We start from the raw sequence: 16,427 nt of genomic DNA, 5'->3' as shown, positions 1-16,427 counted from the left end.
CCTGAATGGTTATAAAATGATTGTATAGTTCCATCAGCATCAGCTGGAAATACTTATTTTAAATCCATAATCCAACAATCCTTCAAATTCAGAATAAAAATAAAAGTATTTACTAATGCCGTACACATGTTTTCAAGCTTGACTTTGAGAATAAACTAAGAAGTAAGACGTAAGAAATTCTGAAAGTATTTGGAATAATTTTGGCATTGATTTGACAGTACTTGAAATATAACTGCTCTGGCAAGCATAGCCCTACACAAGAGAAATTTTCTTTTTGCTTATGTGATTACTGAAGACCAATAAATATATATAATCTCTGATGCACATATATATAAGAATGTGTGTGTATGAGTGTGTACATATGGCAGATACAACAGCCTAATAAGATTAAAAATAATTTACAGTTTACTATTGTGGTGGAACTAATTTAGGTGGATTTTATTTATTTAATTTTTACACACATGAAAAATTTTCCAAGATTCTCCTTCCAAGACAATCCACTCTGCCGCCTTCAATTTTGGAGCCAGCACCACCATCTGCAAATGAGAGGTGTGACTCTCCTATAGACATTTAGATCAAGGGCTGCTGAAGTATTTTACAGTCTTTACCTGTCTTGTCTCTCTAGCCAGCACTAAACCATGATTGCAGCAGAGCACCACAGGAATCACTGATTGCAGCATGAATCTAAAGGTCTAACCCATCATTACAGTAATTACATCTTTATCTTTCACTTCTCAGCAGAAAAGACTTTTGTTGACTGAAGGCCAGTTTCCTTACATGATCTGCTCTTGTATTTCAGATTAGCTCTAGACTAGAATATTGAGAACATATAGAGAAGCAATCAGGTTACACAAATACCACTGAATTAGAATATCACTTGAGAGTCCTCACAGAAAGTGTATCCTTGCACATTTTAATGCATGCAGTGCCTGAAAATGTATACAAAGTTGAAAAAGAAAATAGAAAGTATTTCAATAACCATTAGCTAAAATGCAAAAACAGCAAGGTGGATTGGGGCTCTAAGGAAATGTTCCAATGCATATGCCCTTAATATTTTTATAAAACAATTTATCTCACACACATGCACACGTATTAAGTACTTTCTGCCTTTTTCCTTACAATTCAGTTCTTAAGATTTTAAGAATAGTTCAGTTTTCCTTCTAAATAGGGTCTTTCTTTTTGTTCAGTGTTTTAAAAGATGGAAAGGAGAAAAATATGAGGGAAACACTGCTGTTACTGGACATATATGAAATACAAATGTTTGTAAAAGACATAACATACAATGCATCCCTAACCTGTATTTTAGTAACATTTTAAATATAATGTGATCACATTTAAAATGTATGCACTTATAACAAATGGACACTACTGTTTTCTGGATGAATGATCAAAATCAAATCTGTAAGCACAAAATGTGCAATGTGTTTGTCTAAACACTACAGAAAGTTGGCTAGTCATTGACCAACATGACCAGCACAAGGCACCGGAAGCATGATCGGAGAGAAATGAAACTACGTCCTACCTCCAGCCCCATTTGTTGCATTTTCTCCTGCACAACCTATAATCTGGTAAGCACAAATCTCTACAGCTAAATAGCTACTAAGTGCACGATCCTTGTTACCACACTAGAGCATTCCGTTCAGTTTACCATAGACACAGTTTTCTGCCATCCATTATCTTATCCTCATTAACTGGCTTTGTTTGATATTGGCAGCTTTTACACTGCCAGAAACAGGAAAAAACACAGGTTTCTCCAGATTTCCCACACGTCAGTGCAGTATTACAGTGCTCATGTTTCAGGATACACTGTTGACTTCTGCCTCGATAGAAAATGCAGTTTGCTACAGTGCACCACAAGCTTTTGGGACAGAAAAACAACAGAGGTTGGCATTTTGCTTCTTGTTAATCACTTGATTTATCGTATTGCCAATGGGCTTTTTATTTGAACTGAGTGTGCCTACAGAGTGAGGCACATCCTGCTGACAAAAGTGTGAGTTAGAGCTCTAATATTTGTATACAATCTCAGTGGGAAAGAAATGTGCATGGGAAGCACAGTGGGGGGAAGCTGGAAATGAAGACAAAGTAAAGGAACTGGTCCAATAAAGAGGACAGATGAAAATGAAGAAAAGCAAATTGAAAAACAGTTAAAATTTTGAATTGCTGACGCAGCAAATTATATCTGTTGATATTCACTGAATGGAACTAAAGAAAAGAGAGTAATCTGAATTGCTCTAAAGGCCAGTTCTGCCAAGAAGCGGAGGTGGCAGTACATCAGTGCCAATTTCCATATTGCAAAATTTGCTGACAATGACAAAAGTTTGGTGTAGAAGGTCACAGACAGTGCCATATGCCGAGGAAGTCAAGAACTGGAGCCAAGCTTCAGTTTTAATAAAAGCTTTGCCTGGCTCCAATTTTAAAGTAATATCCATAAAATACAGATGCCAGCATGTATTAAACACATCAAAATAAGATAAGCCTTTTGAGCTTGGGACAAGAAGGTTTTATACTATATTTTTTCACTACCCACTGCAGAAAAGTAGGGCTTTTGTTTGTATAATAGCTTCTTATTTCCATCAACTTCATAATGCCGGCAGGGCAAGGCATATTCCACACCATTTCATCATTTCTTTTCACCCTCATACATGTTTTTCAGACAGGAACATGACATAGATGTATTTTATTTTGCAGCATCTCATAATTAAATCACAAGTTTATGTTTATTTTGTAATGCTAAATGCTACACTGAAATGGTAGCTACTAACCAAAGAGCAAGACTTCAGACATGTGTACTGTTCTACTTTAAGTTACAAATTTTGTATCATGTTTTACTCCTTCAAACTTCTGCAAAGCCATCAAAGCTGAGAAAAAGAGAAGAGAAAGGGTGCATGTCTCACGAGCAGGCACAGCAGAGCCAGTGGGCTGAGGCACAGATAAGAATGCAGATGCTGCTGCAGGGACCTGAACAGAAGTAGCAGTCCCAGAATTTGTCCTGAGTTAAAAGGACAGTGAGGCCAGGTTGTCACAGTCTACTGCTACTGGTGCTTCAGTTATCTGGGTTAACCAACCAGATAAGTGTACACCTTATCTACAAAACAGAATATTATACAGCCAGTGCAGTTATGCCAAGAGGAGCTACAATCAACTTTGTATAACAGCCTTACTGAGGAGCACCTGGATTCCATAACTTCTCAAACTTATCTAATTAAAATAAGTTACACCTGTGTAGAAACTAAGGAAAACTGAGCTGGAAAAAGTACAATTCAAGTCCAGTCACTTTTAGCAAACCCAGCTCATACAGGTTTCAGCCAGCACTCAGCAGGTGAATGACAAGTCCAGCCATGACAAAGTTATTTAACTTGTCTTTTCTCTACAGCAGTTCCTTCAGATTTATAAGCCCATGTGAAAATAAATTAGCAGATTTGCACTGAGCCCTGAGACTGATCTGTGTTGTTCCATTACAACCGTTTTAAGTGAGGAAGCAGTGGAAAAACACTTTTGAATTTACTAATGCTAGCAGTGATTTACTTGGTAGGAAAGTTGTGGAAGAGAAATACAGAGGTAGTAGGTTTCACTTAATAAAATTGAACATAAATGCCAAATATAACATTAATTTGTAAAATGGCAACAGCTATTTGAAAAATTTACACAACAAGAAATTCAAGGTTTCATTCCAGTTAATCAATTAATCAGAAATTTATCTGCATGCAGGTAAAATAAAGCTCTTGCATTGGCATATCTAGCAGAAATTTAAAATAATTGGCAAAGAGTTTGTTCATCAGTGATTTCTTTCTTATCAAATACAACTGCTGCCACTTTTCAATTTCTTATTTTCAAATTGTACCAGAACTCCACTTTAGAAACTAGGGTGCATTTGATTATTTGCCGTGTTCCAAAACTTGAAGACCATGACATATTGACAGCTATGGTACTGGAAGATTCATCAACACAAATTCCTTCACTGGCAAGAGTCAGAAGCCATTGCTAGAAAGCTAATTTTGATGACTCAAATTATCCTTATGGCAAGCAAGCTGGCAGGCTTATGGCTACTCACACTCATTACAGCTTGCAGTTAATAAAAATGGCTCAGCAATGGCAAGGATAAAGCACCCAGCTCTACAAAATATTATATATTGATTAGCTTTATCTAATTGGGAAGTGCAGTGGTAGTACTCGTCTTTCCAAACCTTAAGCACCACTAGCCACCTTCTTTTTATTTTTGTGTCATTACTACACAATTAGACCACGGCAGCAGGAAGGTCTCAAGAGTAACAGTGATTGCACCTAATTGCCCAAAGTCCAGCAGGCTGCATGAGTAGTACCCATCTATGCTGCAAGGATGACAAAAAAAAAAAAAAAAAAGCTGAACCAATGACAGTTCTGTCGAAGCAAGAACTCATTCCAGTCACTGTATGAAATTTTTCCATTCCAAACTCTCCTCAGCCCAGCTGACAGTGTCAGAAACTGCAGCTGTCAACAGCCATTTTTATACATATATTAAAGAAAGTGCTGTATGATGAAATGTGCTATAAAAATGTGAAATATCACTATGGTATACTCCATTTAATTAATAGAACACAGGGTGACAGGATGGATTTAACCCTAGTCTTAATGTACATGTTGCCATGTTAAGAATAAAGACTATATCTTCCAGGATACTCCATGGGCCTTAGTCAAGGCTGGCTGTCTTATCATAGCTTTGCTCATGAGATGAACAGTCAAGTCCTCAAGGCTAGAAGTTTTGAAGATTAAAGAAGCTTCATCTTGATGATATTATCCTCACTACATCTTAGCTAAAATTTCCTTTAGTTATCTTAAATACTTTTTGGAACAAGCAGGCAAAGACAATGTAGAAAATCAGTTAAAATTGTGCATTCAAACCTGCTGATATAGTTTAAGAGTAACCTATAGGAAGAAAAACAAGCTTGGTACATTTTCAGCATCTAAATCAATCAGATTCCATGGGTGAAAGGTTCTGTTGAACTATATTTTCATGCATGGCAACACATGCAAGAAAATATGCAGAAGTAAAACCTCATCTTTTAAGTTTCCCAAAGGACCATTTTAATAGTTCTCTTACTTCACATTTATAAGTTTTAAATTTTTTGCCTCCCACCCCCCGCCCACCTTGCAGCAGTGTCCTAAACTACCACTAAAGAAATCAGATAACTATCTATAATATTAACTGTAGGGCATCATATTCCTATTTTTTTTTCCCAGACTGATCATATTAGGATAAGAAATACAGAATTTGGAGCCAAAAGGTTAGAGCATTGTTGGTTTCATACTACGAAATGGTTATCTATTGAAAACATTGATATTTAAAATTGGCCACTTAGCTCTCATCGAAAATCAATCTACCACATCCATCTTTGAAAGATCAAAAATGTACAGTTACATTATTTGATATATAGACATTCTGTTATTATCCATATTTTGCTATTAAAGAAAATCCTGAATTGCTAGCATTGTAAATTGCAAGAAAAAATTGCAAGAGCATTTAACTAGAGCTAATTGTATCATCATCCATATCTTGCGAAATCTTAATCCTGAGAAAGGTTACTAATGTGAATATTCCTATTTCAATATAATTAGACCTATTCATATAATTAGGCACTCCCTGCAGAATTGGAGCTGAAGTCTTGATCCCGCATATTCTTGAAGACAATGATGTTCCGCATGAATGCAGCAGGCTATCTGTAGGCTGCCAAGCAACTGCAGGACTGGAATCTAAATCTGGATAATTAATCCATCATTCTTTGTACTTGAGATTTTGAGTTTAGTCAGTTACTACATACTGAAAAAACCCCCCACAGTTCAATATTTACATTGTGTTAATGTAGTAAGAATGACTTGTAAATGAAGAAAGAAATGGTTGAAACAATAATCTCAAGCCTATTCCTAAATTTAAGTAACTAATAAATGAGACCAAAAAAATGTTGTGTGTACTATGAGAGAAATAAATGTAGAAAAAAAATGTTCCTTATAAACTTTGAGCCACTATTTGTTGTCACAATGTATTTCAAGTAGGAAAGAAAACTTAAGAACAATCTATGTGCAGATGTATACAATTATCATTTTAATACTCAAAAGGCAATTTAGATAATTTTTGTCACCATATGAAAAAAGCAACTTCAAATCTCATTTCTCATCCAATATCTCTAGCACAAAATATTTGACAGTCTTCTTAAAAGCTGATGCAGAATGAAGTTGAATGCATTTAGTTGATTTCAGGCTTAAATGTGACTGTTGAAAAAAATCTCCTTTCAAAGATACAATTTCCCAATGGGGATGAAGGGAAAACAATGTGCAAGCACATCCATTAAAATTATAAGGACATTTCAACATATTGAGCATCTAAAACATCCCTATTCCACCACTGCTGAGAAAGCAGTTAAAGCCATGCTGTGTTTTAAAAATACATGTCAAGAAAAAAAAAAAAAGAAAGAAAAAGAAAAGCTGCTTCAGAAAATGAAAGTACTTCCTACAGGAAGTATACAAAAGAAAATGTTCTCTTTTTTCCCAATGGTGTTACTTTACTTGATTTAAAATGTCTTGAATGTTCTGAATTTTTTGTGGTAAGATTGCAAAGAAGGTAAGATTGCAAAGAAAAATTACTTATGAAAATAGACTAGGGAGCTGCATGTGGCCCCAGAGAAATATGCCTTGATGTTCTGCTCATATTTAAGCATGAGAAATACAGATTAGAAAATGTGAGAGTAGGTAAGTAATGATGAAAGTACTTCATACTTTTCTATGTCAGAAATGAAAACTTAAAATGGTCAAGAAATCTCAAAGAACACAAGAAGAAAAAGTGCTTAAACAATATAAATGTTCTTGCTTTTTTTTTTTGCTTTGCACCTGCAGAAAGTGCTTTTAACCTGACTCTGCTCCTTTAAAGGATGAATACTCTGATTCTCAGTGAAGTGAGGCAAAGTACAAAAGATAAGGTGCTGGTTAAGTACAAACAATTCCTTAACAACTATATTCCCTCCCTCCCAATATATACTTTACATTTTCTATGAAACATTTAATGAATTGTATTGCAGAATATAGGAACAAGAAAAGGATCTATCCCTTTGAGTTGTATCCCTCCCTTTGAAGTACCCCTCCCAAGGACAGAGTCTATTTCATCATTAAAAAAGTGCATTTCAAGAATATTTTATGTGTCACAAGTTGCTAATTTCACTTATGAGATAACTCTATAAACTAAGGTACTTTACAGAATTCAGAGACTGAGTAATAATTCAAACACTGTTGGACACTCACAACTTGTAGCTCTTATCTTCCATTTTTTCTCACCTCTATTTTCAGTAGGATGGATTTTTATTCTTCTTTAGTGTTAATAATTTACTCAATAGGCAGCCCCCTAAAGCATGCTAGATAAAACTCCAGCTCTGTATTTTGAATATTCATTCCCTTTCATCCATTAAAGCTATGAGTAACTTATGAATCAATCCAAACAACTGCTCACTACAGGTTTGATGTAAACTGTTACAATTCTATTCATCATGACCAGTGGGCACGCTACCCATAAACAGAATCCACATTTTGTCATAATACACACTTTCAAAATAACATAGTCTAACAACCCTTCTAAGCTAGGTGAAACAGGCTGCAGTCGATTGTCATGCTTGTGGAGCACGCAGAGCAACAACAGAATTTTAAAACAGTTTCTGGATACTCACAGTCTCTGAAAAACAGGCTCCTGAGCCTAGGGATGCCACCTTACCCCCATCAAGTTAGACAAGACACTACATAAAAACAGATGCTATCTCAGCCATGTTAATACACGAAAGGAAAATGTCTCAGTTGCAATATTTTCTTTGCCTTTACTCTGTGCTTTGCAAGTTCTATTTCCACGATGTTTTCCCCTGAGACTGCATTTTAAAATGAATGTATCTAACATTTAAATTTTTATCTGTTTCCTTACTCCTGAAGTTTCTTGACTGAGGATGGTATATGAAGAACAGCCATTAATATTAGCTTTGCTGATTATCTCCATTTGCCCTTGTTGGTTGCAATTACGGAAACAACATGTTTTTTTTCAGAGATGTACACAATATAGGTGAATAAATTATGCTGTATTTTAGAACTTCTTTTCACTCTTGTCCTACAATCCTGTGTTGAAGCAGTTCAACATAAAAGGAGATTTTATCACATTCAGTACAACCCAGCAAAAAAAGAAGTGGGAAACTAAGGAAAGTTTAGGACAGAAGCATAATAAAGATACAAGTAACTTATTCATTTCTTCCAAGGAAAAGACTTGTGTAGATCTTTCCATCACAAATAGAGAAAGGGGGTAAACGTAGTTTTGGGAGTTAGCCCATTCCTCATGATAGGGTCAGATGCAAAGGGCTAGGATGAGCTCCGCTAACGTGGCCTGAGCGCCATCCAAGACTATTACAGATTCCTTTACCAGACATACTGCCAGACTGCCTTACAGCAGACTGCTTGGAAAGGTAAGGACAACAACAGAAGGAGCAGGAGAGGTGACATGTGACAAAACTAGCTTGCCTGAAAGTGCTGCGTTGAGATGGTGTGGATGTACATGTGTCAAACCATCTGCTCAAGTACAGCAAAGTGATTTTTGAAAAAACCTAGTCTTCTCTACATTTAGACTTCCTGAGAACTAACAAGATACTACATCTAGTTCATTTAACCTGTCTGCTTTACAAGGAAATAGTCCACGCAACATTATGGTAACCAAGATTAGGACAGTACACTACATAAACCCAAAAAGCTACTGACACCAAAGAAAGAACTAAACTTATCCACTCTCTGCACAGAAACATGCATAATAAGGAAAAAAAATGTAATTTATTATGTATAAATGCATTAGAATCTAAGCAAAAAATAGATTTCTTAATACCCTTTTATATTTACTTACTTTTGACGTATTTTTAAAAAAATTTAAGAAAGGTGACAGCACAGTCCCAATTATTTATTTATAAACACCTGTAGAGAAAATGGATATGCAAATACCAATACTTTCATTTGTAGGAAACCTGCACAAGAAACTGTATTCTGTCCCAGAAGAATTATATTATTTTCTTTGTGGTGTGAATAGATAAATAAATAATGTTTTAAAGCACTATAAAATTATTTTTAAACTTTGACTTTTGCAATATTTTTTGTACAATTTAGTAAATATTTACATCATTTTCAGAAAAATCATTTATCTAAAGATTATTAATATCATGTCAACTACTTTCTAAACTTTAAATAAAATCTAACTGGGGAAGACAAGAAAGCCAGTACTTTTCCAACATCTGTTTTAGTAAGTCAACATTTTCTAAGAGAAAATGGCTTCATCAGAGTTATACATAGTTTGCACAGCAAATGAACTTTTACTAATTTGTGCTGTTAGTTCAATAGCATCAATATATCTTTGAGACAGAAACTAAAATCTAGTATTTCATTCATCAGTGTAAATAATTAAAGCCCAGCTTTAAGAGCAACCTTTAGTAATGCCCTGAAAACAAAACCTCATACAGGTCTTTCTTGAGGAAAGAATTTTGCCTGCAGAATCCACTTCTGCTGATGATGTGCACAAGGGAAAATAACAAAATGCTTTCAGACCTCAGGTGGAATTTATAGCACTGGTATTCGGGAAAATGTAATTTTCCTCCTGTAAATTGGGTAAGTTTTATTTGGAGTCACGGAGAAAAAGCAACAAGGCACTACATGAAGCCAATTTCTCAATAATTTTTCAGAAAGGTGCTCTGTCCATACTGTTTGAATTCATTGCAGTCCCCCATAATTAAGACAGAAAACAAAGACAAAACTGTCTTTTATCATCAAACCGTTTTTCAGCCTTATGTCAACATCGTCAAAATTTGCTTTCTAGGTGAACATTTCTGAGAGTTGGAGATTTTTTTTTAAAGATTTAAATAGCTCTTATAAGCTGTTAATGAGCTATGCAAGCAGAATCCTGTGAATTCCAAAACTGTGCAGTTACTTAAATTGACTCATAAAAATCCTCAAAGCAGGTTTTTAGCTGTTTTCAATAGGTGATTTCTTTGCTGTCTTATCAGATGCACAAGAAAGATTTGCCAGAAAGAAATTTGAAAGATGAATTCTTCTCCCATAAAAATATAAAATAAATCTAAAAAGCTCGTGGCAACCTACCCCCTGTAGCTATTCGGAATTTTTTTTTACTGTTTCCTTTCCTGTTCACTTTGACTTTTTCATTCATTCCCTAACTTGCCTGCGTAGATCTTTGCCATTTCCCTTCTATTTTTATTTTTTCCCTTCCATTCTCTTTTTCTTTGCTCATATTGTGACTGTGATACCTCATGACCTATTCTAGCTTGTAGAAGGAAGATCAGTATCTATAAATATAAATGTCTGACAGTACGTAAGATGTTCTCATGCAGGATTTTAAAATTTTTAAATATCCCTTAATATTTCCTTTAAGATACATTTAATTTTGTTAGCTCTATGCATATTCCAACACATAATCATTCTGAAAACATTCTCAATAGTTGTTATTAATTTTGTGCCAGACAGCTGTCTATTATGCCTAAATTCAAATTAAGTTACTGAAAATGAAATTGCTAAATGTTGTGGGCACCATGAGCTGCCCAACAGGTATTATGATCACTGTGAAGTACCTGGCAGACATTACAGAACTGGTGGAAGGCTCAGCAAATATAATCACCATGAAGCTCTCTGCGGATATTAAAAGTGGTGTCGAGCTATTGGCAGTCATTACAAACCTTGTCAAGTGTTCTGTGGACATTATAAACAGCAGTGATAACTAGATGTGCCTTATAAATTCTGTTCCAGAGATGTGGTAAGGAGTCCTATTAGAAATTAAAGTATGAAATTCTGAGAAACTGCTTTCATTTGCTCTCTAAAATTCACAGGGTCATATTCATTGGCAACCTGGAAATACCAATTAACAGTCCTTAATTGATTTTGCTGATAATTCCAGCATTTTCAGAAACAGGACTTTTCCTACTGGGAAATGGATCTCTATGAAGACGCCCTTGAAAGATATCTATAAAATGGCAGCTTGATATTTAAGAAATATTGCAGATTTTCAAATATTCAGAAATACAGGCTACCGGAAACATCTCCACGTTTCGCTCACAAGAGCTCATTCCTAATTTGCCTCCAGACGGGTATGTGTGTTTCCTTGACAATTCAGACAATGGAAGATCTGTAGCTGGTTTCACATCCTTTCACATCTCTCCCAACTTGTAAATACCTGTATTTGCAGTTGTTGTTAAAACAATTTTTTTGGTTATTATTCCAGTCAACCTTGATCCCCCTCCTGGTGTAAAAGCGTTAGCAACACTTGTCATTCCTCTTGTGGTTATTAGGATAAAAGTTTGAATTTCCTTTTGTTTCTGTAAGACTTCAGCAAAGTCACTATCCCAGCAATTTTATGTCATTCAAGAAAGTCAAAGATTCAAAGATTCTGTGATTAATGAAGCATGTGTGAAATTATATATCTTATTATGGAACCCAACAGCATAATGTTGCGCTTAGATTTTTTTTCTCTGCAGTACCTGATACTTTTAGAATCTCTGGGTTTGCCTGTTGTTTGCTAGACAGTTTTCAGTGTGAGAGGAATTTTCTTATTCTTGTTTGTTTGTTTCCTTTCTCACACCACATCCATCATGTTTGCTATGGTGGGAAATCTTTTTCAAAAAGCAATTCACTTATAGATCTTCAAACACAGAATTCACCTACCTGGAGCTCACTCTCAAAATCCTATTAATTTCCCGGGCATAGTGCTAAAATGTATAGTTACAGTTTAATAAAAATGAAAAAGACAAGAATGAAATCTGACATTTATGCCACACTATCAGTGAAATAACTTGAAAAGAACATTCTATAAATCCCTGCAGGAAAGCTCAGTTTCATGCAACATACAATGTAGAGCTACCATCTTGGGTTAATGTTTTAAATAACAATTACATGTTACCTAATAGGACAGCGGTATTCTTGCAATACAATTTTTTTAAAAAATTCATTTCTGGTTTTTAACATTTTCTCTGAATTCTATTTCAATTCGTAATGTTAAATGGAGTGCAGCTCACCACATATCAGCTGGCTTTCCTTCAGGTTACGAAATGACAGTCCTTGTAAAGCACTGGGGTAAGCACAAACTGTTTCCTCCGCTATTCGAACTGAAGCATTTCTGGCCCACTGCAAGACCCATTTTAGATTACAGTCACAAATTAGTGAATCGGTGTTGAAGTGTCTAGAAAGGCAAAGAAAGATCACAAATGGTACAAGTGTAATTTTCACAAACATACTTTCTTCTGTTAGAGTCCAATTATCTAACTCCAAATAAAACTAATTCTAGATAGATGCCTAACTATGGATGTATATCTATAGATGTATAACTATAAAGATACCCTGAGACAACTAATATACTTTGTCCCGCTGTTAATGACTTGCAAGACATTATGCCAAAATTCTGGTTTTGGTTACAGAACAGCATTCACTGACTGCTGGATTAAATTTGAGTATGTGCTAATGTAGAAAGTCAGACTATAGCATGCTTCCACTTACTAAAAACTCTTTTCAGTAGAAACTTGACCATGGAAGCATCCAGTATACACTTTTAAATCTGAGAGAGCTACATTTAATGTAAACAGCTGGGAATTGTTACAACTGCAGGAAAATATTTAACGTGAAAGTTTTTGTGTATTTAGTATTATTATATGATGTCATGCATGAAAACACGGATGGTATAAGATCATAAAGGAAAAAAAAAACCAGGGATGCTGGTCAGGATGGCTAGACTGCGCTAGTCAGGAGCGGGTTCAGGTTGTCAATGCTAACCATTTCACTGGGACAGGTAGAACATGGCAGCTCATCAACAGCAAACCAGCCATTGATAACAAAATACTGCATATTTTACATTTGAAATGCATTGCTGGGAACAATCCTGTTTGAATTCATATTTAACTCTGCTATGTATATCCTAAAGTCTTTCTCAAATATTTCAGATTTTGAACCTAAGGAATCATACTTACAGTGCTTTCAGAGCCAGCAGCTCAGAAAAAAGTCCATTCATGAGACTTGAAAAAATATTCCCTGACAAATTCCTAGAAAAAAGCAAGTTACAGTCAGTTCTAACAAATATAAGAAGAAAACAAAATTATTATAAAGTAGAATTTTCCCAATGCTAAGAAATTCTGCTTTCTTGATAACACTAAAAACGTCTTTAAATTTGTACATTGCTTTCTCGTAAATGACAGCAATATTCAAATCAAATCATACATTTTACTTCTTTTATTTTCACAGCAGGTATAACTACAATTCACTTGGTCTAATAAACGGGAATATTTCTACATACTTAATATAATAGAATTCTAGAATTTAAGTTAAAACATTCAAACAATGATTATAGTATACGTAGAATGCCACTTCAAGGTAAAGAAATAAAAATGGTGTCTTAATTTAGCAAAGCTCAGAAGAATTCAAGCACTTCCTTAAAACAGTAATGAGTTTTCAAAGTAACTACACAAATCATTTTATTACAAAGGACTTTAAACAAAACTGACTTTTCCCATCTTTAAATTAAGGACATTTCCATTTTAACTGCTGTTTTATATTTCTTGTCTTGATGGCTGAATGGATTAAGCTGAATACTTGCAAACAGATTCAATTTAATTTCACCTAGTTTAACCGTATTGCTCTGCCAGTGCTTTAATTATATAAAAGGTAAAAGCATAACGTCAAGTAATGCTGTCTTTTTCTATACCATTAAACTGAAAAATTAGTGCAGTACCCAGGATTGACATCTCATACCATATGAATTACCTGCTTTTGAAATCCTGATATATGTTTCTTTCTAGCCAGTACCTGAAACCTACATGTCTGAACTCAAGGATGGCTAGAAAATTTCAGCTATCAGTAAAATTTCAGATCTCTTCACTGGAGATTCGATGTTACATATAGAAAAGAAACAAAATAAACAAACAAACAAAAAACACACACACAAAAAAACCCCCACCCAAAACATAGACTGGCAAGGGAAATGGTTTCATTACTTTTTCATTTAAAAGAATGGTTTTATAATTATTGATTTTAATTCTCCTATGTCTACAAATTAAAGAATGTATACTAAACTGAGGATACAAATTTCTCACCAGTGAGGAATCTACTAAGGTGCAAAAGATCTGAGGCAGCGTCATAAAGAAAGAAAGAATAAAAAACTCAAGAACCATGCATTCTACAGAAACCTATAAACATAAGTATGGACCAATGATTCAAGAAACAAGGGGAAAATACAGCTAATTTATAAATTACTTAAAGAAAGTTATAGAACATTATTGAAACAATGACTAATCTTATTTTTATATACAATTAATTTTTCACCACTGAAATAATGAAAAAAAAATTAACATGAATACTTCAAATTTTCATGGTAGATTAAAGCAAATTTCAACTAATACACAAAAATAAACAGACTCAGCTATGTTAAGTGAAATTATTTCTCTTTATACTGAGTAACAGTGAGGTGTGTTGATACAATTGAACTCATAGTTAAGATTTTGTCTAACAGTGCATCTTTAATACAGTCGTGGTGCAAAGCTCTTGGAAATGGAAGCGCTTCGAGTATCTCTTCAAGTGTGAGTATGTCTAAAGGTGGAAGTGAATGTTTGCATGTAGCTAGCTATTTTGATACCTTTAATATTTTGGATTAATCTAGAGGAACTAAAAATATTGAGCATTTCACAAAGACTCAGTTACCTCTTGACTTGAAATTAAATGGATCTACTGGATTAAATGGACATAAGCCCTGACAAGGCATATGCTGAAGCAGTTCAGTGAACTGGGACATTAAATGGACTAAATCAGAAACTGATAAACCTCCAATAAAAGGAGGCTGAGGGGAGACCATATTGCTGTCTACAACTACCTGACAGGAGTTTGTAGCATGGAGGGAGGTGGTCTCTTCTCACAAGTAGCAAGTGATAGGACAAGGGGAAATGGCCTCAAGTTGTGCCAGGGGAGGTTTAGATTGGATATTAGGAAAAAATTCTTCACAGAAAGGGTTATCAGGCATTGGAACAGGTTGCCCAGGGAAGTGGTGGAGTCACCATCCATGGAGGTGTTTAAAACACTTAGACAAGGTTCTTAGGGACATGGTTTAGTGCTAGAGTTAGGTTATGATTGGACTCAATGATCCTGAGGGTCTCTTCCAATCAAAATGATTCTATGATTCAATGACATTTACGATGAAGTAAATCAGAAGCAGTTCCGCTAACATGAAAGCAGTTACAGCAGTATAAACCTTCTGACAGAGGACAGTCATGCTAAACTGAAGGACAGGGAGGGCAACCTGCCCAGCCTTGCACGGACTGCTGCCAGAGGGCAGAAATACAGGGGGTTTCTTTTCTCTGCCTCACTCCAGCGCAGTACGACAACATTTCCAATCTGACACAAATCCCCTGTTTTCCCTTAAATAGCTATCTAGGCTTTGTACAACAAAATAAACAGAGCATCAAGTCTGAAGTTTGGTAATTCTGTTTGGACCAAAGGAAGGCTTTATGTCTGGTCAATATTTTAGGAAAATGGGAAAAACTGTAAGTCATTCCCACAGCTGATGTAGCAGCTATGTGCCTGTCAGTGACGCCCATTCTGTATCTACTGAATCCATGTACGGGCCCTGTCAAATCCAGCAAGATATCTGGCCAGAACTGACCTACACTGTGTTAACCTAAAAATTCCTGACTGATGTTCCACTTCGAGATTTTCAGTTTCTTTTTATCATGACAGAGAAGTATGTACCCTTTCAGTGGTTTTGCCAAGTGCTGGAATAATTGAGTTCCTGACAGTTCAGAAGTTAGCACAAAGCCAGCAAGCCAATTTTTCATGTTCTTTCATATTCTTCTGATAATGACCTGGTTTGAAGTTTCCATATTACTACCAATAATTAGCAAACTAGGGTCATGTTCACAGTCCTGTGTAAGTCATAAAGGGATAGATTTCTGTGCCCAAGATATACGTAATTAGAATATCTGGATCTCCAATAGTGGGAATAGCTTCTCTAACAAAACTTTCAGAAGCCTTCTTAAATCACCCCAATAACATGCATTACTGAGCTAGATATCTACAGGACCCTGCAAATGCCTGGTTCTGTCAGATGGTGTCATCTATACTATATATTAAAATATCTCCAAATGCATAGTGTTGTGAAATTTCCCCATTTTAGATATCCTAAAAACCCACTCTAGCTTGATTTAAAAGAACATTTGTTCTAAAAACATCTGTATCACCTAGTTTGCAAACATTTCAAACATAACAAATTAATGCACTCCAAAGCTGACAGCACTTACTATGCCATTAACTTACTACATTAACAGAAACATGTGCTTTCTGTTTTATCAGAGGCAACACATTTTAGTCTCACATATATGAGCCTACACTTATTTTTCATATACCAAAGATTCCTGTGC

At 35.2% G+C, this 16,427-nt stretch overlaps 1 protein-coding gene across 1 annotated transcript in view; it reads right to left on the bottom strand.

The window, feature by feature from the left end:
• LOC135990990 (adhesion G protein-coupled receptor A3-like) overlaps positions 1–16,427 on the bottom strand; it is a 272,534-nt gene that overhangs the window by 151,913 nt on the left and 104,194 nt on the right. The window contains exons 5-6 of the mRNA XM_065639202.1: positions 12,996–13,067; positions 12,051–12,214 (exon numbers count right to left, since the gene is read on the bottom strand). Of these exons, the coding sequence (XP_065495274.1) occupies positions 12,051–12,214; positions 12,996–13,067 (236 nt within the window). The remainder of the gene's footprint in view (positions 1–12,050; positions 12,215–12,995; positions 13,068–16,427) is intronic.

Source organism: Caloenas nicobarica, chromosome 7 (genome assembly GCF_036013445.1).
Source record: "Caloenas nicobarica isolate bCalNic1 chromosome 7, bCalNic1.hap1, whole genome shotgun sequence".
Classification (NCBI taxonomy): domain Eukaryota; kingdom Metazoa; phylum Chordata; class Aves; order Columbiformes; family Columbidae; genus Caloenas; species Caloenas nicobarica.
The sequence above is the reverse complement of the archived record's forward strand: the minus strand, read 5'-3'. Positions and strand labels throughout refer to the sequence as shown.